Genomic DNA, 23,182 nt, shown 5'->3' on the forward strand with positions numbered 1-23,182 from the left:
ATCTTTAAAAAAAAAAAAGGGTCTTTGTATAGATTCTCAGGTCTACATTCTGCCTTATCAAGGCAAGCACCTTCAAGTCCAGGGGGTTATTTTTTCTATGTGCAAGTGGGTATGCTTAGGTTCCATGTATATTCTGGTACTCCTTCTTGGCTCACATGATTTGCTCTACATAGAAGCACATGGCTGTAGAAGAGTTTTATAAGCCTTTTAGAGTTTGGTTTTAACCCAATTCAGCTCCTCTTTTTCTCTGCAGACTTTCATATGAAATCTAAAGTGAATGGCTCAGAAGGGGTCTTGATGGGTTTTATTGGATCAAAGGGCCCTCTTATAATAAAGAAACCGCACAGAGATTTACTGAGTGCATTAAAAAGAAATGGCTTCTAGCCAGCCCTGGTAGAATTACACAGCAATAAAAATGTTTTGGCCAACCATGCTTTTAGAAAATTGAGTGGTGATTTAAAGATGGTGGGTTAATTTTTAATTTTTTAGTTCTCTCCTTCTGACAGCACAGAAACCTAAAGATGTGTGAGGTTCTCTGTCTACTTCTTCTGCACAGCCTACAGGATACAAACGGTAGCACACCTCCAACTTTCCTCCTCTGGAAGACATGGCTCACGGATTCCCTGGGAACCTTTCTCTCTATGGCTCTTCCTCTAATCTGAGCTCTTAGCAACAACACATAACCACTGATGATTGCCACAGGCTTTTAAAGACATCCCTTCATCTTCTGTTCCATTTCCCAATCTATCCTGAATCCTCAATCAATTAGCAAATAAATATTTATGGAGCAACTACCAGGTAATTGACATGATATCATGTCATAATTTGATCGTATTACATTCTCATTTATGAACTTAAAGCACCTCCCTGTTGCCAAATTAATCAAATTAAACCTCCTGCCAGAATTCAAGGCCATCTATCATCTCGTCCTGCTCCACCTCCCTGACTATTTTCCTCCGTTCTTACCAGGTTTCTCACTCTTCACCAGTTGCGTTTCTCATTTCCTACCCCAGGCCCTGAAAACTGGCCTCTCACTTTCCTTGACATTGACTCTTCCTTCTACAAGCTCCTTGGCCACTCCCACTTTAATTTCTGTCTGCCATTATGGCATGTGGGCTGTCTGGTGCTTCTTCCACTCACTCAGCCTCCACTACTACATCCCTGGGCAAGGGATGGTCCCTCCTTTCTGTGAATCTCAATAGTTTAATTTGGAGGTGTTTTCTCTTGCATCAATGCATAGAAAGTTCTAACAAAGATCTTAACAAAAATATCAATACGGTATGTTTTAAACTTCCCAGAGAACAACTACAGAAAAGGGTATCCTTGTCCTTATTACACTTGTTTTCAGCTTTTTCTTACAGTGGAGAAAAGCAAACCTCAGGGTTCTTAACTGATTTGCTCCAAAGCCCACAATGAGCAAGGCCTGAGGTTTGAGCCCAGGCTCTTCACTGACTTTTCTCATACCCGGCTGGTACCTACAAGGAGGAACCGTTAGGACTAGAAATCTCAGCTGCTGACCCAAGTCAGTGATGAGCCTTGCAGTATAAAATTTCAGTGAGTCACTGCTGGGTTCAAGTAGGGAATTCCATGTTCATGCATGTCAAAGGAAATCTACCTGAAATTCATCATCACAGGTGCCTTTTTACAGCTGAGCCTCCAAACCATCCTCACATCCCTACTGATATATATTATTGCAGGACTGTACAGCCTGCTTGGTTGCCCTGAGGCTGTGAGACGTAGCTCTGAGGTCCCGTAAGCTTCTCAGAGATCCCAGAAATCTCAGGCCTAAGGGTAAAAGGGGTCTGGGTGTGCACAGTCTTTGTTGTTGTTGTTTCTGGGTTGAGCTTCATTGACTTGAAAAACCCAAACACAAACCCCATAGTCAGTGTGTGTGTGTGTGTGTGTGTGTGTGTGCGTGAGCCTGCATGCATCACATTGAGACAGCCATCAGCACCACCCTCAGTGTATGCGATTTCTCCATCCCTGGCTTGGTCACAAATTTTAGCAAGTACTCAGGTGGAACAGACTCAAATTGCAGCTCATTAGCACGGAGAAGTTGAAGGAAGAGCATGTAGTAAACATTGGTAATCCCGACTGACGTAGCTGAAAGCGACCTTTCTGTCTGTCCTAAAACAAATGGCCCTTTTGGGCTGTGCCTCACCATTTTAACATCACGGGATAATTCGACTGCAGGTAGAGGATGCAGCTGTGGCCCTGTGAACAGGCTTCCCAGTCAGGCTGAGCATAATCCCTCATGTAATGAAAAACCTATTTCTGCTTCTGGGGCCTCACTACTCTTCATACTGAAGAGCCTTGTGCCTGTCACACATTTATTGAAGCTTATTACTCATCTAGGCAGCAGGGCCCAGTTAGTATTTGGAATTATATTTTAAATCACAATTTTTCTATTATTTACTTTAGGATTCCAAGGCTACGCAGAGAGCATGTCAGTGTTTCTTTTGATGTGTCTTCGAAGGCACAAAATCCCAAATCAAAATTCTCCTCTACATGACAATCTTTATGCGCAGGTGGGAAGCCCACACTCGAGGCACTCTGACAGCCCCCATGTGCCTGTGCGAGTCCCAGTTTCCGTCTAGGGTCACATGGTTTAGGACAGAGATTTTAAGTCTCCCCGGTGAACAGTAGTGTCATCTTTCTTGGGCCACTGTTTTCCTTCCCCACTTCTCCCATTATGGCGTTTCCTTTGGCTTTTGAAGAGAAATGGACAGATTCTTATGATGCCAGGCACAAGGCGGTGAACCTAAGGGCTAAACCTGTAGCCTTATCATCCAGTGGGAGAATCAGACCTGGCTTAATTTAAGCTAGAGGATTTTTTTTTAAATGACTGAGGCCAGCCATGAGCATAATGAACACGTAGTTCTTTCTAGTTCTAGAGAAGCCAAAATTCTCTCTGGATAGTCACCGGATCCCCTTTTCCTCCGTCTAAAGTCCCAGGAATATTTATAAACAATCTTCAAAAGGTTCATGGAAAATGTGTATTATGTAGAGACTACGAGTGGATTTCAATTTTTTTTGTATCCAAATAAACCTTTTTTTAAAAAAATCCATTTTCTGCAGACCTTTGAAGATCCCTTGTATAATACAAGCACCACCCCAACAAAAAATCTTGTATTTTTTACTGTCTTGTGTAAACTTGCTTTTTTCTTATTTCTTTTACTTATTTTTCCCCTTGTGCATAAAATAAATGTTCTGTCATTAGAATCAGCACTTGGCCTATCACATGTATGAAAAATTAGTCAAAATCGAACTGCATTATGCAGAAAACATAGAATTCTTTCCATATTTCTGAAGTTCATATCTAGTTACTTCCATGCTGGGTGTGTGTCTGCATCTCCACCATCAGTGACACAAACCAGACTTTTCAACAAAAATGTCACTTGCAAACCCACCTTGACAAGTGGTGAGGAGCCAAGTCGGTCCCACCCAATGTGCGTTTCATTTCCCTTGGTGAGTCACACTGGGTCCTGCTGTCTTGCTTTACGGTGCTGTGTGTGACACAGGCATGTTGGGTAAATTCTGGGTAGGGGTGAGGCAGCAGAAGTGTGTGATGAAGCAAGAATTTCAAGGGTGTGGGCAAATGAGCAAGGATACACAGACATGCAATTATGAGAGAATTCAGGCTTGGCTTTCATGTGATCTCTGTATTATTGTTATTATTTTTCATGTTTTGACAGCATTCTCCCTGGGTGGGGTACACAGATCATTTAATAAACCTCTTAGTCATACGAACACAACAAACGATTCTTTTCCATGCCGATCAATGCCGTCACAGATCTTTCCACTGGAATCCCTGTCCTCTTTGCCTTTGACATTAAAACAAGCCGTCGGTATTTCACTACTGTATGGGTATCGCTGCTGGGTCAACTGACCTTTCCAAAAGGCTTAATTTCTGTCCGTTTTGCAGAAGAGAATAAAATACCATGCAATCAGCATTCACATGGTGTCAAAGGAAACAGAGACCTTTCCTCCCAGGCAGGGCCTAGACCATGAGATGTCATGCGACACCTTCACCTAAATGACCTTCCAAAAGAAGACCCAAGGACAGAGGTGGTGGGGGGAGGGAGAGTGGGCAGTGAGCAGGGGAATGAGGGCCGGGAAAAAGCTGCATGTCGACAGACCAGTAAATTTTTAAAAAGCCTAAAATGAAATTAACGTATTGTCATTTCATATTATGTATATTACTTTTAAAAAATTAAGCTTGACAGAGCAGGATAAATCTGGATGTCGCCCAAGGACATTTAAAGGTGGGACATTTAAAGATGTGGGAGAGGAGGAAAAAGAAGAAATGGTGGCATTCATATCTTTGTAAATGCAAACAAAAATCCCAAAAGGCTAAACCATTGAAAGCAGGGATGGACGTGGCTCACCCATAAAAATAACTCATGGAGACTTTCAGATATGGAAAAGTGGCTCAGAACAGAACACTTATGGCAAGGTAAGTGGGAGAGGCGCTGTGTGTACACATGTGTATGTATACATGTATATATATATGTGTGTGTATGCATGTGTGTCTGTATGTGTATATATGTGTATGTGTATGCATGTGTATGTATATATATGTATTTATGTATGTATGTGTGTGTGTGTGTGTGTGTATTTGCTCACAGCCCTTTTTTTTTTCACTACCCTGTCTCCACCAGCATTAGCCATGACTTGAACAACGAATGAGTTGTGGACAATCGGGACATGTCCATGCCACATTTATGAAAAAGATCTATCCCATTTGGGATTAAATTCTGGAAGTTCACGTGATCAGGAGCTAAAATCCGGATAACCTCATGTATTTCCACCGGACCTTCCTTTATACCATAAAGATAAGCAAAACCAGGCAGGAAAAGGCCTGATAGAATTCTTCTCGCTTCACACAAATTTTTAGCCAGGATTGAAAAGACTTGCAATAAGGCCCCTCTCTTTACTGAAAACACTAATTCTTAATCTTCAAGGGTTTTTTCAACAGCACCCATGAAGGTACAGGTAGCATGCAATTGTCAACTTTCAAGTTCCTTCAGGAGCCAACTACCCATTCACTCTTTCCCTCTCTTAGATCATTTTCAACAAGCAGCATGCTGAATTACACAATACCAATTAGACAGAATAGAAGATAAACCACCCTTTGTGCAAAATGATTTTGTAGGATGAATTATGTTTAGAGGGCCCCCTTCATATTATATTTGAAATACAGATTGATGTTCTACATTAGACACGTTAGTCTCATCTATGAGGCAAGAGCCTGCTGTGTCTATAAACTCAATTTCCTTTATCATGGTAGCTTTCTGGTTTATTTGGATAAATGTGGAGCTGTCCACTGCTGTTTATCTAAGTAGTCCATGAGGGAACCAAAGGTTTAATGGTGTAAGATGAGGTGGTGAAGCAGCACCTCCAAGCAATTCTCTGCCACTACTCCTCATATCATTAGCTCGGGCAGATTAATCTCCAAGCCATTGTGCAGGATTATATGTGATTTGAAGGGGTGGGTCTCATCACCCCCTCCCCACAACCCTCCAAACTTTTGTCTTTTTGTTTCATATTTTATCCTACTTGATGTATGGCATTTCATAGGTCATATTACTAGGTAATATTTCTAATTTTCCTCATCACAGGATCTTCTTATTTTAATTTAAAATACTTTTTGATCTTATTTGCTTTTTTCAGCTCCTGACTTTGCTGCTCCAGTCCCAACAAGTGTAAGCTGAGGGTGGGTCAGCTTTTCTCTACATCACCCAACCCCCCTTGAAACTTCACAATTTTGGAAGAGATGATGTCTTCATTGGAAAAAAAAATCATAACAGAGACAGGTAACACAAGTGAATTCTGCTTCTGAATGTACAGTGGTTAGACCATGCCACATTTCTAGAGAATGAAAAGGATGACAGGCCATTGATTCAGACAGAGGAGTTAATAGAAAGCTATTTAGTATAAAAGCCTCAGCTCCCTGATGGTTCTGGGAAAGATGAAACTTGGACACCTTCTGTCACTGTAATGTGTGCCTGATCAACATCATGGTTTTAATCATTAATACAAAAACCTAATTCATCCCAGACTTTTTTAACTCTTGTACTATCTGTACTGTTTTTATTAGACTTCCAGTCCAGGAAAAAATTGCAAGTGATGTCTTACATTCTGAGGCAGTTTCTGGCATACGGTGTAACTTGCCAATCATTTACCAAAAGGAAATTTCTTGCCCGATGGAAAAGCACAAAATTAATATCTGTATCTATATTTGTATATCTCTCTATATATACACACATATGTATGTTCCTATCTATGCAAACTGAATGTAATTTAAATCAATTAACATGTCATTAATGATACATAAAACCAATACACAGAGTTACAAGAATATTTTTCTTTTCATGGGGGAAAACTCTTTAACCCCCCCAACTCTCTCAAGGTTCCAGAAGTCTATACATCTTGTTATTAAATCCGCATTCTCTGAATTTAACTCATGCTCCAGAAATCTGTGTTTGTAGAATTTGGAGCATAAGGTGACCTTATAACAAACTCTGAAAATGCATCTAATTCAAAAGCACACTGAACTTCCTTGAAAGATGTCACCTGGTTTGTCGTAGCCTCTAAAACCAAACACAATTCAAATATTGCTACCATGCCTTTCCCTGTGAAACATAAGCAGTTCTCATCTGAACTTCATTAATGTGACTTTAAAATGCTTCTGGTGTAATAGAAGTAAGCAAATGGAAAGAATTGCATCATGACCACAACGGCCAACGCGAGGTCATATAAACTTGTTTCATAAAGATCAGAGTCTCTAGGGGAGTGCTGGACACGTTGGTACAAATCTTCCCACAAATGACCTAACTCAACTGTAAACCCATACCCAGGGCCAGGCCTCCGAAGAGAGTCCTGGCAAGGGACCCACCGGGACTAGAGGCACAGCTCATGCCCCTCCTCTTTCACAGCTCTGGTTTTTGCAAAAAATCCCACCTCTAAGAGCAGACACCCATTCTGCAGCTTAAAAATTTCCTTTTCCAAGAAGAAAGGACAATATTTTTTTCTTTGCAAAGCTCTTTCCAACATGTAGTTCGGTGATGGTACGTTTTCTGACATCTCCTAATATTTACTTATTTAAGGCCAGAAAGTTTATAACATAAAAAAGAAGATCAACAGGACATGCAATACGTTATCTTCTTTCTTTAAATGAGGATATTAAAAGTGCTACTATAGTTGACTGGCTACTTTGTCCCCTAACACAGAGGATGTTGTTATGAGACATTAATTTAGCAAAACTATGCTTGGCAAGAAGAAGGTTTAGAGGAGATTTCTGATTGTCTTCTCTTAAAAATCAAAACATGAATTTTCTATAAAAGAATTTTTAGTGGAAGAGCCAAAGAAGTCTGGCTTAGGGCGACCTTATGAAAAACATGCATGGTTTTAGAAGCTTTTTGCGGGGGAAGGAAGGGATGAGGTGTGAGGGGCTTGAGCTCCTGTTGTATGAGGCTATACAGCTAAGCAGGGATTTCAGAACATAAAAGACCCTGTACGGCTTGTATACACAGACCTAATTCACCAAAGACTAATTCTCTTCTCTCCTTGGTGCCTGGTAGCGACTGCTTTCATTTCTCAGCACATCCTCATTTACAGAGAAACAGCCAACAGACTTTCAGATTTATGCCATTATTTGCTTCTTCACCTTGAACTCCAACTAAATTCTGCTACACGTTTGTAATGTGAGTGCCAAACGGTGGCTGTCTGCCAGACACAAAGACTTCCCAGTCTCACTCAGCCTGTTCTCTTGATTTCAGGGAATCGCAGATTCCTGCTGGAGGGCTTCAATGTGTGCTTACACAGCCCCCCGCACTGTTCCTCTGCCTAGATGCATGCTTAACTCGGAAATGCAATTCAGGAACCTAGGCAATTACAACATCAGGAAACCAGATACTTCCCTTCATGTGGGGGAACAAGCAGAACTAGTGAATGGGGAATCTGAATACTTGGAAAATATCTTCTACAGATGGTGTGATCCAGATCTGACTCGCTCAACATTCTTTAGGTCAACAAATATTTATGGACGGCTTATTGAGTGCTAGGCAATGCTGGTCACTATTCTGGTAATGCAACGGGCCAAGAAAGTGGGCTGTTACTGTTCTCATTGGACTTGGCTTAGGGTGTGGTATCTCGCATGAGAATCACAATAACTCCATTTAGTGGAGCTTAGGCTGTATCCCAGGTACTACCACGTTTCACTGATTCAAGACCCAACTTCTTTTCATCGTATCTGAAATCTGAATCCACCTTGTAATTGATGTTGTCTAAGAAGGCATTTGTGAGGGCCCGGCGGCATGGCCTAGCAGCTAAATTTCTCGCCTTGAACGCCCCAGGATCCCATATGGGCGCCGGTTCTAATCCCGGCAGCTCCACTTCCCATCCAGCTCCCTGCTTGTGGTCTGGGAAAGCAGTAGAGAACGGCCCAATGCATTGGGACCCTGCACCAGCGTGAGAGACCTGGAAGAGGTTCCTGGTTCCTGGCTTCGGATCGGCGCGCACCGGCCCGTTGCGGCTCATTTGGGGAGTGAACCATCGGATGGAAGATCTTTCTCTCTGTCTCTTCCTCTCTCTATATATCTGACTTTGTAATAAAAATAAAATCTTGAAAAAAAAAAAAAGAAGGCATTTGTGATTGTGACCCTGTTTACAAGATTGCTACATCAATCCAGGTAGTCTATGTTCATTTCTTTCCAGATACTACAAATTAAAACAGAACCTGCCAAGAAATCAGGCCATAGGGATGCGTTCAATGAATGGCACTTTTTATTATGGACCAAATATTGGCTTTGAAGCCAAGTCACACTTGTGATTTCAATGAAGACTTCAAGAATTTTCAGCAAGTAGGAATTATCCCCATTCTTTTGATGAAAAACAAAGGTTTAAAGATACATGAAGAACAACCTACCTCTGCATGGGTTTTAGGTGTTCAGGTCAGAATTTGAACCCAGGGCTCTTTAATATGTAAGCTTCCCATAATGTTTTTCATTGTGTCAAGCTGATGCTTGGCTAATTACCAAGCAACAATCTCTTCTGTTTTGTCAGGGAAAACAAAATAGTTAAGAGAAGCTGAGCGCAAACCCTAAATCATAAACAAGCACACAGAGGTGTTCATCACAAAGGCTCAGAAAGTGGGGAAGCACAAAGCTTCTTAAGGAAATGGAAAGGTTTGGAATAATGGTTCCAATTAGGGGCAGGCTGGGTACATGGACAAAATGATGACAGAGTCTGACTGCTGGAGAGACAAGCGTCATTGGAACAGAGGTGGTGAACATTCCACAGGCAAGTACTCAACATATACTTTGTAGGTGCAAGGTTCCAGACTAGAAGACAGTTCCAATATCATTTCCTTTTAGTCCTTGTGGATGGTGGGGGGGGATGTAAGGGGGGGAGAGTTGTCCACGGGATTACAGCAGCAACTCACTCATCTTTTGCTACTCATTAAGATGCTGTACTAAGGACAAGAAACTGTCTAGTTTTCCTCCCTACTGCTACCCCCAAGAGTGGCAAAGGCTGGCACTTCTGACTCCTTTGCCTTCTGATGGATATCTGGGAAGGGCAATACAAGGCGTCTTGTCATAGCTACTAAACATCCAGATGCATTTCACATCTCTCAAGCTCACAGGGAGCATTACACAGAGTCCATATTTTTTACTGACACAGAGGAAATCATCTTTGCTCAGTGCTATACACAGAGTGCAGATGTTACCACGTGGCTGCTGGGTGATGGGGATTTAGCTAATGGATGACTTAATTTACTTTCTGTAAATTGACAGATCCTCTGAAATCAGGTGTACGGTTAAGAAATGGCACTGCCAAAGACCTACCAGTATGTGAGCACTGACAGGATTTTATTATCAAGTTCAGAGTACATTTGCATATCTATTAGATAAAAAGCCTGTTACTAACCTTGGAACAGGTGACACACCTGGTTCCCCTGACTTCTTTGCCATTGGCTCTTTGTCTCTGCTGGACCATCTGGGGCCAGGGAGTTAGGTGGAAATGTTATTTGCTGGACTGTTCAGATTTGATCATTAGCATTTTGCCCTTTAGATAACAGGAGGTAAAGATACAACTGGAACTCACAGGAAGATGAGCCTCTCCTTCTTTCTGGGTACTCAGAAGAGAGGGAGTTTGAACACAAGGGACAATGTGTTTCTAGATTGTGCCCTCACAAAGCATGTCAGGCAAGTGTACTCTTCCCATCATTTTCTATCATTTTCTTTATGTTTTCCCTCAACCTGCTCTGTTCTGCGAGATGAGAATACACAACATAGCAGCCAAGAACGCAAGCTTCATCAGTAGGAGTCTCAACACATCAATTTTCAAGAGTAGCAACTTTAAACACATGGTAGGCTTTTAGTTTCCATAGAAAATAATCTCTCATTGTTTTCAAAAGAAACTGAAAGCGCCCCAAATTACTACACTTTTAACATCCTGACATGTTGATGGCCTGTGTTCTTTGCAGATCAAAGTCAGAGTGGCAGAAGACAAGAGCGACGAGCAGCTTACTTAAAACAGACTGTTTCATATTTGGCAGGAATTACTGTAATGAAAAAAGACAAGGTGACTTTCTAATGTACATATACATACATACATCTATACACTCACACACACATACACACACACACTCAAATACATATTTGAGTTTGACAGAGATGTGAAAAGCAAAATTTAGGATGACATAAGCACACTTATCTCTCTACTTTCTTTTCCTTCTCAATCATGTGACGTGAGCGATGTTTTATAATTCGTGGAGATGGTCCTGTGTCGTGCTCAACTGTCATATTAGTTCTCACCTCAGAAATTTCTAGGATTATGTGGGTTTAGGCAGCAAGGTCCCATGTCACAAGCCTCTTTTCTCCTGGACACGGACCCTTGTGAGAACCTTTGTGTCATTTATGGAAACCTGGCATATGCCAATGTTAGTCTATAACAAGAGAGTAATGATGTCATCTGAGCTCCTAACACTGTTGTAACTTGTTGGAAAACCTCAACAAAGAATGCATCCAGTGCTGAGTAACCAGGCAGTGATTTTTGCAGAGGAAGTGGGGTAACCAGACATGCAGTTCAGGGGAGTGAGCAATGAAACAGCTAGACAAGTCCACTTCCTCTGCAGATTGCAGCACTGTGTAAAACAGTCTCATTAAAACCTACACCATTATAAAAGGAATGCTCTCAACCCAAAGAAAGAGAGCAAAGCTCTTGCTTTTGCTATGTTTCTGGCTGGTGCCAGAAAGTCAGATGTAATTATTCATACGGACACAGGATGACAGTATCAGAAAATGTCAATCTCCTGCTTTATTTCCAGTGGTCATATGCTTAGACTCTGAGCCAGCTGGAAAGCACCTTTTGTATCAAGGTAAAGACACTTTTCAGAAAATGGGTGGAAATAGAACAATGCAGGATTTGACAACTCTGCTCTGTAAGCTGGATCCACTCAGTTACCTCTTCCTGCTTGGCACACAACCTAAGGAAAAGTTCTACCTTTCAAGTGATGAAATACAAAGACTATTTCACAGCTAGGAAAGTTGCTCTCCGCTAGAAACTTTAAATAGAAAAATGATGTAACATTCAGATTAGATTCTTATGAGCACCTGGACATACGTGTTTGTGCACTGTCCACTACTATGCGTCACGTTAACAAACATGGAAATAAGAAGCTATAATAGAGACCTCATGTGCTGTGGAAATGAAAAAAAAATTACTACCTGGCTTTGGCATAAAACCTTTGCTGATCTCTGCAAAAAGGTGTTGAGGGAAGCATAAACAGGGAGACAGGTCAGAACATGGGGGTAAAGTAAAGTAAAGCCCAGTATGGCGGAAATGGGTTCAAGAAGGAAGGGAAGCAATGACTCTTCTTGTTAGGGAGGATAAAACTAGAAAAGGTGAGTTAACACTACACAGGGCTCGCTTAGGTTATTTAAAGTCTGAGAGAACCTGAAAATGTTAGTGCAAAACAGAATTAAAAGATCTGTTATTTTGCAGCAAAATCTTTTAAAATTTGTAGTTTTTCAGAACACAAATTTTCCCTGAAATCTAATCTGATTCTATGTGTACATGGATTTAAAAGTTTTTTTTGCAACAAAATAAACTTAACTTTTAATTCCGTTTTCTGTTTAGTCCCATCATATTGAAGGAACTGGCTGCCTTCAGTTTGGAGGAGAGAAGACTCAAAGATCTCATCTTGGACCCATCACTACCAATCCTATAATTTCAGACTCTCTGAGCCTCAGTTTCAATGCCTGTCAAATGGGTTTTTTGGAGGGTAGGGTTTTTTTTTTCCCAGTTGGAGCATTTGTTGGTGATTTGGAGTATGATTTAAATCAAATAATTATGTGAAAATGCTTGAAACAGAGAAGTTACCAGTTCTCTGGAGGGTGCAAACCAGGCACTATTAGAAATATAATGAGAAGAAAACACAGAATGTTTGGTGTAAAACAGGTGAGGCATCCTATAGTCATTCTTTGATTCAGAAACTTGGGGAGTCAGTGAGTTCGGGTACCGTAGGCCATGGAATCCCTTGAGCTGCCCGAGGAAGCAGAACTTCCTGAGACACAAGATCTCCTGCATGTTTCCTAGCCAAATCCTCCAAAACTAGTCCTCCCTAGGAACTGCCTGGGCCAGGTGCTGAGCAAGGCACAGGAGAACCCCTGGCAGCCCTTCCTGCTTGGAAGAGCGACTCCAGATATTTTGATCACTGGGAGGACTTGGCGCAGACAAGATCTGATGACAAGAACATATCGTCAAAGTTCTCTCACTCAAGGCTTGTGAACAGGAACTGAGGGATCTTCCTTGAGTGAGCAAAGGCTCAAGTCTTGCAGTTTGCACCCGGGCTGACACACTGCGATTACACCCAGCCACATGCCTGGGTCTCTGGGGAGAACATGTCAGAGGCTGAGCTCTTCCAAACTGCTCATTTCTGGAGAGTCTTCTCTACCGTGTGGGTTTCAACACGCAAGGAGGATAATTAGACCTGTTTGTCACAGGGCCTTCCGGCCTGGACTTCCTGACTGTCCGTATCCTTCTGGGCTGATGCTTCAATTTTAGGATCTGTCATGAGTTCAGTCAAATGCAGAGTCATGTGCAAACAAGAACGGACCTGGATCCAGTAGGGTCTCACTTATCACATTACCCTTCTGTCCTCCTCTGATGGGCTGGTTTTGTGAGGAGGCTCAGTCACTGGTTGATCCCAACCTCACTTTTCCCTCTGTCTGCAAAGCACTGTTTGTGCCCCTGCAGCTTGGTGATGAATAATATACCACTTTCCATCTTCAAAGTCATTTACACACATTAATTAATTCTCACCACACTTCAGATTCTCTGTTTGTAAATAAGCATCAGGCTCTCATGGTGTCCTTATCAAACCAACCCCCCCAATGAAGGCCAAGGAGAAAGTGATCCTGGGGCCAAGACCAGATCCTGACCCCTCACTGCACATGCAGAGCTTGGGTCATCCCTCGACAGTGGTGGAATGCAGCCCTGGAGGTCCCTGCTCACTGTCATCACTGATGGCTAAATTGGCCCGTGACATCACTCATTTTGAGTCAAAACCTATTTTTCAATACTTCAGTCAAAGCATAATCTTACCCAAAGCACATATAATAGGCAATGATGGATTATAAACTAATAAACCATCTTAAGACGCTCAGGTCCAGCTTCCAGGAGTCTCCAGACTGAGGATAAATATGTTTCCTAATCCATCATTTACAAGTTACACACCCGATTAAAACACTGAATTCTCACTCTATGGTTTCCCATTTATATGCTCACCCTTACAGAAAGCTATTATATTTTAACTATCAGGCTCAATAAATCAGGCAGTAGCTATCTATCTCTCTCCTACAAGTGGACTTGGAGGCCCACTGGGGACTGTATTGGCAGAGGCAGGTAGTGCCTCAATTTGTATATCTGGGCTCCCCATTGTGCCTACTGGTCCAACAGAACATTAAGCCTGAGAAGCGAGCATGTCGACTCTTTCTGAAGTTTCTGACACAAAGCCAAATCATGCAAAGACCCTGAAGGCACATTCAATTTGTTTCCACTGAGCCCCTGAACAGCTACCTGGGAAAGCACACAGAACAGCTTTCAAAACAACACACCAGATTCTGCTCCAGTAGCTGAGGGGCCGGCAGACCCTCAGGCCCCTCCCTCGAGTCAATCAAATACTCCATCCTTCATCCCAAAAGTAAGTGAGGGTCGGCAATGGCTTGAGGTCAAGGGTGCTTGGGTCCTGCCTCGGTCCCCCCAGAGAATACAGGGTGTTCACAAGGGAGCAGTCTCTGGAGATGGCCAGTTGTCTTAGTTTTGAAAGGCATTACTGAGAAACTCAACTGACAAAGGAATGGAAACACTCCTTTTTCCCTAGGAAGATAAGCACAGCTATACATAGAGGAAAGAGTAAAACATGTATGTCAACTTTTGGCTTCTACTCACCGGCCCTGGGCAGGGTCCCAGATCTCTGGAGCACACAGTTATACTCCTCTACCATCAGGCAAGCTTTGGTGGAATCAGTTTCTTCTCTGGCCAGCATCATTCTGGCTGTGTGAGGTCGAGCAAAGTTATACAAGCCCCACTGCAAAGTGAGAATGAAGGTGGGGGCCGGGGGAAGGTGCAGGCAGCATACTCAGAGTGGTCCCTTCTTTTTTTCTTAAGTAGGAGGAATTTTTGCTTACGTGTTGAGATCTGTTTTGGAGCTGGCCTCTTTTAGCTGCCGTTTTATAGATTTGCTCTGCCACTTGCCACAACCAAACTAGGGAGCTCTATCATAGCTGCCCTGAAACCAAGCCAGAACTATCAAGTGTTTTTCAAGTACGCTTTCACAAACGTCAGGCCCCAGCCTGAGCGAGGAGATTTGCCAATGGCAAGTTCGGTTGACAAAGCAATTGCTCAAAGGTAGGGGCTGGGAGCAGTGAGCAGCCTTTGTGTCCAGCTCAGGTTGCTGTGGTACATGGCTTCCTGCCCTGCAACTCTCAGCACCTGCTGCTAACCATCATTATGTGGCTCCGCCCCATGGAAGCAAACCGACATTCCCGAAACAAGAAAGGCAGCCCTCCATCTTCACCCATCTGCTTCTGTAGATCACACACTCAGTCACCAGGAGCACAGTGGCTGTGAGAGGAGGACCTGTTTCAGATTCAGGTGCACATGGTTGAGAGTTGAGACCAATGGGACAGAGGCAAAGAATGGGATGTGGACAAGGTCACTGGTGATTCTATACCACATTCTGGTAGGATGTCCCAACCTCTCAATCTAGTTTCTGTTCCACAGCTCAGACATAAGCTACATACATAGGCTTTCTTTTGAATCCAGGCCATCCTGGGCAAGCTGTCTATTTGGATTTTGGCTGAGATGAGCCAATACTGTATACATTTCAATTAAAACCCAATGAAGAAGACCAGAGACTCTTTGGTGAGTGAGGGATAGTTCTGTAGCAACGACAATTCTCGGTTCATTTCCAAGAAAGTACTGAGTAAAGAGGCTTCATTTGACTTCTGATGAACACCATTTAGAATCACAAAGGAGAAAATAATCAGATTTAAATGGATTTCCGGGGTGGGGGTATCATACCCATCCATCACCATTACATCTTTCAGGAGCCACTGAGCAAAATGTCTACACCAAAGAAGGCTTTGCCATTCCCAAGGCCACAGCCTCTGCCTCACTTCCTTAGCACCAGGAAAGGCAGACACGGCTGCCCTGACTTACCTATGAAATACGCCAGAAGAATAGCCAAGAGGAGGGCTGCGGCAATGGCGGACAGGGCGGCACATTTCCAGCTGCAGTATTTGGAGGGCTTCTTCAGCTTGAAGGCCTTCCTGGAGAAGGTATTCCTGGGCAGCAGGCGCGGTGGTGGTGTATAAACAGTTCCTGAGGTCAAAGGGTATCCCGGAGAAGAGCTGCTGAAGAGGGGAGTGCTTCCGGAGGATGTCTTAAAGAGGAAATGCCTGCCAGGAGAAGAGAGAGGGGTCAGAGTAGCCACAGGTGGCTCACCAGGGAAACTGAGTGCTTCTGTCCTCGCTCTGATGAACAGAGGTCTAGGATAGTCCTGTTTAGCTAATCCCACCCTCTGGTGGAAGATGAGAATACTAGTGAGATAAATAAATGATAGTGAGATAAATAAATTAAAAATAAGAGCATCATTTTATTCTTTCATACATGAATATAGAGTTTACCCTCCAAATAATCCTGATAGTCAAAGCAAATGTGGAAGCAGAATTCTCCCTCAGTTAGAATGATATTGATGATAATGAGAGCTACAGTGTTTTATATACCCTCAACTTGAGAGGTACTTGAAATATCCTGGTGCAACTGCTACAACTACATCCCTTACTACTCCCGTTCTAGGAATCAGTATTTAGATATGGGGAAGTCAAGAAACTACTCAAAGACTGAAACCCAGTGCTCTCCCTGTGCATCTAAATATTACCCCCAAACCCTCTCCTATCTCTGTTCTTGTGCCATTTTCACCTCTCCTGAATCTTACTTCCTGTTCTGAGACTGCCTGTATGAGCTAGGTGATTAAGCTGATGTCTTTGAAAATATCTTTTCTTTTTAAATTGATTTGCTTGAGGGACAGAGAGATAGAGGGGAGTGGTGCCTGCACTTTCTAGCTCACTTCCCAAAACTGAGAGCCAGAAACTCAATCCAGATCTATCTGCATAGGTGGAAGGGACCCAAAAGCTTGAGTCATCAGTGCTGCTTCTGGGGTCTCTACTGATGGGGAAGTGGAGTTGGGCCAGAACCAGGAATTGAATCTTAGCATTCCATTATGGCACACTGTGTATTAATTGCCTCTTAACTGGCAGACCAAACACCTGTCTTTGAAAATATCTTCACCCATCAATTGAACAAGCTGTCCTTGGTAGCTAGAGCTATGGTGGGACAACCACGTATACAATGATTTAGTAGAATATAGAGTGTGAAGTATAGCAAAGGACCCAAATTCTCTTGAGGGGTCGGGATACTATCACCTCAAAGACATGTCAGGGACCATCTATACTCCTGCCAAATATCATTTTCTGTCTTCTAGACAGCATATATGACTTCAGGTGTGATTGTGACTCCTTGTTTAAAAGCAATGACTCCATGGCCATGATCTATACCGCTGACATTAAAGTACAGCTTCAGCCAGCAGCGGGAGGTCAGAAGCTATGACTCTATGACTTAACTTTGCGCATGGCTCACCTTTACATTCCCAGAACTCAACTCAAAGGTCAGCGTGCAGGGGAGACTTTGCTGGGTGAATGGAGTTCTCTCACTGGGCAGTCTTACACAGTTGCAATTCTAAGATGTCAAAATGTTATCACAGCTTCTTCTCCTTCCTTCACATCTCTACAGCTGATTGACCGTCACTGTGTCTCAGTTACAGTGCCAACTCTTTGGCACTTGTGCCTCACATCGCCCTATGAGGTGGGTCCACTATCACTCCAGGTTTGCAGGTGGGAACACCGAGGCTCTGACCCGGAGTGAGAGCACCATGCTACCTGTGCAACTGAAGATCTGCAGGTTTTCCTTCTGGGATTCTAAAGCACAGTCACTGTCATTGCATATGCTGCTAGCTTGGTTACTTCCAGATTAAAACCTTGAAAAGCACTTTAAGCCCTGATAGAGATTGGATGAGCCTGATATACTGACAGCCATGTCAATGGCTTTTGCTACTCTTGCCCATCTAATAAAGCCTAGCCAACTCCTACTCACCTTCTTACCATCTACTTGTGAATCCTATTCTAATGCACTCCCTTTACTTTGTGCACTCACACATCAAGTTTCAGCCTGGGAAATACATGAGGGATGATTTTCAAAAGCTCATGGAAGATGAAAATAGGCGATAAATTTAGCTTGGTACCAAACATTTTAAAAATCCATGCAAAAAGGCTCCTCACAAAGTTCATGAAAGTACATATTAAGAAAAAAACTATGGATTTCATATTCTTGTTTTGGCTATTTATTTGAAAGTCAGAGCGGCAAAGAAAGAGAGAAGGAGAGACACAGAGAGATCTCAAATCTGTTGGTCAATTCCCTAAATAGCTACAGCAGCCAAGTCTGGACCAGGTTGAAGCCAGGAGCCAAGAACTCCATCCAGGTCACCTACACAGGTGGCAAGGACCCCAGTACTTGGGACATCATCCACTGTCTTGCCAGGATCAATAACAGGAAATTGAATTAGAAGTGGGGAATCTGGGACTTCAACCTACACTCTGACATGGGCTTCTAACAAAGCCAGTAGCAATTTAACTACTTGCACCAGAGTGCTGGCTCTTCAAATTAATTATTTTTGCATCACAATAAATATCTTTTAAGTCCATTTTTAAGGATTTCCTGAAGTACTCCCGTATATACACACAAATATAAATATATATGTGTATATATACATATGTTTTATGTCTGTCTATATAATTTTCTGAATGAATCTGCCCCTAACCAGAATGTACACTTCTGTACAGCAGATACTGGTGGTTACTGCTGTTGGCATTCTTCACAGCACAAATACCAAAGCCTGAACAACCATACTTATGGACAGATTACACAAATTGAATATAGGAATGTTTAGGTAATATGAGAACAAGATGAATATTAAGAAGTTAAAACTGGCTGTAATATTATTTTAACATACTCATTTGTAAGAAACAACAGAAGGATATGATTATTCTGTCTTGCATATGGATTGCTTCATGCCTTCTAAAATCACAACCTTGGTGGGATTTTCCACACCTCCTCCTAAAAAGGAAAATCATGCCATATCACACGCCATGCTTCCCTCCAACCTGTCTCCCCATAAAGGCTTCCCATAACAGTTCGAATAAAATCACAAGCCTTTCTCCTGGTGCTCACACTCTGTATTTTCTGTCCCCTTGGTGTATTATACTAGTCCTTCCTTCCTCTTTCTCCACTTCCGGCTAGCTTTCATCAGAGCCTAACTTCCTGCCCCAGGGCCTTGACATTGCTAGTCCTACTCCTGGAAACACTAGCACAGACTGTTCCTTCACAGACTTGGGCTTCCTGCTTCAGATTCTCAAAGAAAGCTGCTCTGGACCCCTTTACACTCTGTTCCCGTGGATGTTTCTCGAAGTGTTTTATTTTTCCTCATTTTGGGTGTATGGAATGGGGTACTCTTCACTGTCTAACTCTATTGCTAGCACTGGATTGTGACCAGGTTTAAAACAGTCATATATCTTGTAAAATGTTGTCCAGCCCTATCTACCAACATCTGGAATAAAGCCTGGCAAACAGTGAACGCTTAACACATCTGTTTGTGAAATGAATGACCTATATAACCCCTTTCAAGGCCAAAATACTTTAAGAGAATAGTACTATATTTTTAGTCTTAAAATTAAGATTTTTATCTGCCCTGCTAACTCCAGTTTTTTCAACAGGTTCCCCAGTTTGCCTGTAGGCAAGGGTCTACATACACAAGGTGAGGTTCCCCACATGATGACCAGGATTGGAGTAAGCCCCGCAGTCCATATCTCTCCTGGAGTCTGCGATGAGAGCAGCTCCATGCGCTCAGTCATCACCTCCCTGTCCTCTCATTTCAGGTGCTTACAAGGATTCCACGGAATCACTAATGACGTGAGGAACGCTGTTTCTTTGACAGAAGTTCATCCTGGTGTGACTGATCTTTGGAAATGTCAAGTCAGCAAGCAACAATACAAGGAAGATTCTAAAGAAGCCCTCATCCGATTGTGTCCCAGCTACCCTTGCTCTAGTATCACACAGGTGCACTGTTAAATACAAGTCCAAGCATGCAGACCCAAGCGTGGTGTCAGGGTGCATTTCATTAAAAAATCTTCCTAGGAGATTCTAAAATCTGTTAAAATGTAGGAAACTGCCCTTGCTGCTTTCGCACACTCCCAAATGTGACTTAGAATGAGCACAGCAGATTGTTAGGAGATACTTTTTTTTGTTTGAAATGCGAGTTTGCATGTGGATGTCTCGAGGGTAAAGTGTCCTGAAGACGACAACTTACTTTCAATGGCTTCAGCGAAAGGGTATCTATCTCTAGCTCTCAATCTCTACATGGACAGATAGGGCCCACGTGCCAAAATGAGAGCACTTGCTGGCACCACGTGGTTATTCTTATCCGTGGTGTCTTCTTCCAACTTTAGGAGACTTTGCAAAGTCTCCTAAAAAAGAAGATGAAGGCAGCCAAGTTTTGCTGCCATTCAAAGACTACAGTCACATGCCGCAGGAAAATAAAGTAAAACAAAGCAAGACCCCCTCAAGGAAATGGTCTGGCTAGCCGGTCACAAACAGCGCTAAGAAGGCTTCTAGGATTCCTGATGTCTCCCTCCACCGGCTATTGAGACAGCTTTTCCCCCTCAGGGGCCAGCTCAGTGTGTTGCGAGGAAACATTTGTGATGCCCCAACTGAACTCCTTCCCAGCAGTCGGTCATGGAAAGAGCCCGGCTCAAGACTCCAGGCATCAGCAAAAATGTGTAGTTTCCAAATGCACTTGACATTTTTCAAGCACAACTCAATTGCTCTCAGAATTGGCCACTTGTGCCTCAGAAGGGAAAGGCAAATGAGGGGCCCCCAAAGTGCTGTCCTTGGTGCTTGCTAACACTCCAAGAACCAGAGGAAACCAGTCCTTGAAGTCACACACACACACACACACACACACACACACACACATCAAAAAGGAGCCCATTGACTTCTTCCTATTCTGGCTCCGGGGTGGAGGTCAAGGAAGAGGGGGTGGCAGTGCCAGCACCCCACATGGGACAAGGCACAGTAAGGGGCTCATAGCAGAAATGTCTAACGTTTAATGTCCCTCCATGTGCACAGCACTGAAGCCTGGGTCACAGTGACTTCTTCAGAATCACTCCTTCATCCTCAACTACCAGTCTCTTGGGTGAGCATCATCACTGTTCCTTATGTGAAAACCAAACCACTTCATAAAAACTGCAAGTACACCCCTGACTGCCTACGAGCCATTCTCCCACACTCCTGCCGTGACAGCAAAGTCATGAAACTCCCAGGGAAAAAGGCTTCCACTCTAAATGGGATTTTCTCTGATTAAACAACCATGGGTGATTTTAAAAGGAAGTGGAAGGGACAAATGCAGGCGTCACACCTATGTCAGAAGAGTCGCCCCAATTCAAAACACTATGACTTTGTGCTTTATTCTGATGTTACATAAGGAAAGGCTTGCCTGGTGCAGAGTGGAAGCTCTAAACAGCGATGACTCTGACAAAGACAACAGATTCCCGTGCGCCACTGAGCTGGCCCTGAGGGTGCTTAAACTACGAGAAGCCCCATGGGAGATTTCTCTCTCTTTCCTTTTTTTTTTTTTTTTGAAGTAAATTACAAGGAAGCATACTCATTAACCTTAAATCCTAACAAAGAAGCAAACAAATGCATAAAATCCCTTAACACCAAGTACTATTTTTTTTTTTTTTAGTTTGCAACCAACCAGTGGAATGCTCAGAGGCAGTCTCCCTATTTTCTCTGGCTTTGCCTTTATTCCCAAGGGCAAAATTCCAGCAGGGCCATGAAGCAGCCACATGCTACACAAATAACTGCTGCCTCCACCCCAAGGTCAAGGCTCTTGCTTTTGCTCCCCTTTTGTGTCCCAACATCGGTTTGCTGTGCACCATTCAGCTAACGGGGACAACCAATGGCCAGTGGTGCGGGATCACATTCCTCTTGGCACGTGAAGATGGCAGCTACAAAATGGCCTTCTTCAAACACAACAGAAGTCTTGAATGATCTCCATGAACACAGTGTGCAAAAATGCAGCTCTGATCTACAGGGAAAGAAAGTGTCCACTGATGTTCCACTGAGGAAACTGGACCTCTCCAGTAAACAAACCCCACCATCTTCAGAGGAGCAGCTGAAACAGTGATAGAAAGTCCATTAATCCTCCCGATATTTTAAATATCAAACAGGCAGTGGCTCAGAGCTACCAAAACTTGCGAGGCAAGGATGGAGGCAGAAACACTCTGGGAATGGGGGGTGTGGAGCTCAGTGAGGGAGATCAGGTGTGTGTTAAGAGAGCTGGAGCTTTCATCACATCTCACTGGTCTAGCCATGCCCTTTGAAGCCTCAGGTTTATGGTCTCTAAAGGAGTAGGTTTAATAAAGAGGCAGCCCATAAAGGGTACTGTAGCATGTAAAGTTACTGTAATTAGGTTTTCAGGAGTTATAATAAAACACTGCGCTGGAGAGAGGTTAAACAACCACCACACATCCTGGCACCATAGCACCCTGCCACATGAGAGGGAAAGGTGGCTGTTCAGGATAGATTTGACAGTTTGGTTCTGGAAACAGAGATATAAATGTCAGGTATGGAGATAAAGAGATAAGAGACAGAGAGGAAAGGACGTATAGTGAGATAGAAAAAAAAAAAAGGCCGGTGTTGGACATTATAAGAAGAGCTAAGCAACCTGCTTCAAAACTTCTATTGAGAGACAAAGAACTTCCACCTGCTGGTCCATTTCCCACGTGCCCACTACTGCAGCACTGAAGCCAGGAAGTCAACCCAAATCTCCCACATGCAGGAACACAATTATTTGTGATATCACCCATGCGTCCCAGGGTCTGTAGACACAGGAAGTGGGAGGGAAGAGGCAGAATTGGAAAATGAACTCCGACACTTAGATGTAGGATCTGGGTGCTTAACTGCTAGGGAAAACATTGCAGAACTAGGAAATCATTTAACTGTTCTGACTTTGTTTGAAAATCCACAATGTATATACTATAATAAAAAACAAAAATTCAAAAATGGAAAAGGTTCCCATATGCTTAGAAGATAAATTGGTAAACATTTAATAATTATAGCCTGAACTACTTTTACCTAAAACCAGTCTTTTACTGTTATTCTTACTATGATGTTAATTGTTTCATTTTGTATTTCTTTATTTAATAACTTATTTTAAAATCCAAGAGTTTTATCCTCAGGAGCAAGTCTAACGCCTAGAGATTCTGCACTCACACAATCAGGTTCTGGAACCTGCCACATAGCCTTAGGCCTGCGTGATGTACATTATTTAGCTGCACTAGGAGTTTGAGAATGATATTATCTACTTCACGGGCCTATAAGGGGACTTGGGTGAGCTTATCCATGTGAGCTGTGCAATATGAAGATGGACAGCAATAAATGGTCAATAAACACAGCCTTTAGTTACTTGCTTGAGGGCAGGAACCACATGTATCTTGCT

At 42.9% G+C, this 23,182-nt stretch overlaps 1 protein-coding gene across 1 annotated transcript in view; it reads right to left on the minus strand.

Annotated features, from left to right (window-relative positions):
- TENM2 (teneurin transmembrane protein 2) overlaps positions 1-23,182 on the minus strand; it is a 344,410-nt gene that overhangs the window by 218,250 nt on the left and 102,978 nt on the right. The window contains exon 5 of the mRNA XM_058677877.1: positions 15,730-15,968. Coding sequence (XP_058533860.1) covers positions 15,730-15,968 — 239 coding nt within the window. The remainder of the gene's footprint in view (positions 1-15,729; positions 15,969-23,182) is intronic.

Source organism: Ochotona princeps, chromosome 19, assembly GCF_030435755.1.
Source record: "Ochotona princeps isolate mOchPri1 chromosome 19, mOchPri1.hap1, whole genome shotgun sequence".
Lineage (NCBI taxonomy): Eukaryota > Metazoa > Chordata > Mammalia > Lagomorpha > Ochotonidae > Ochotona > Ochotona princeps.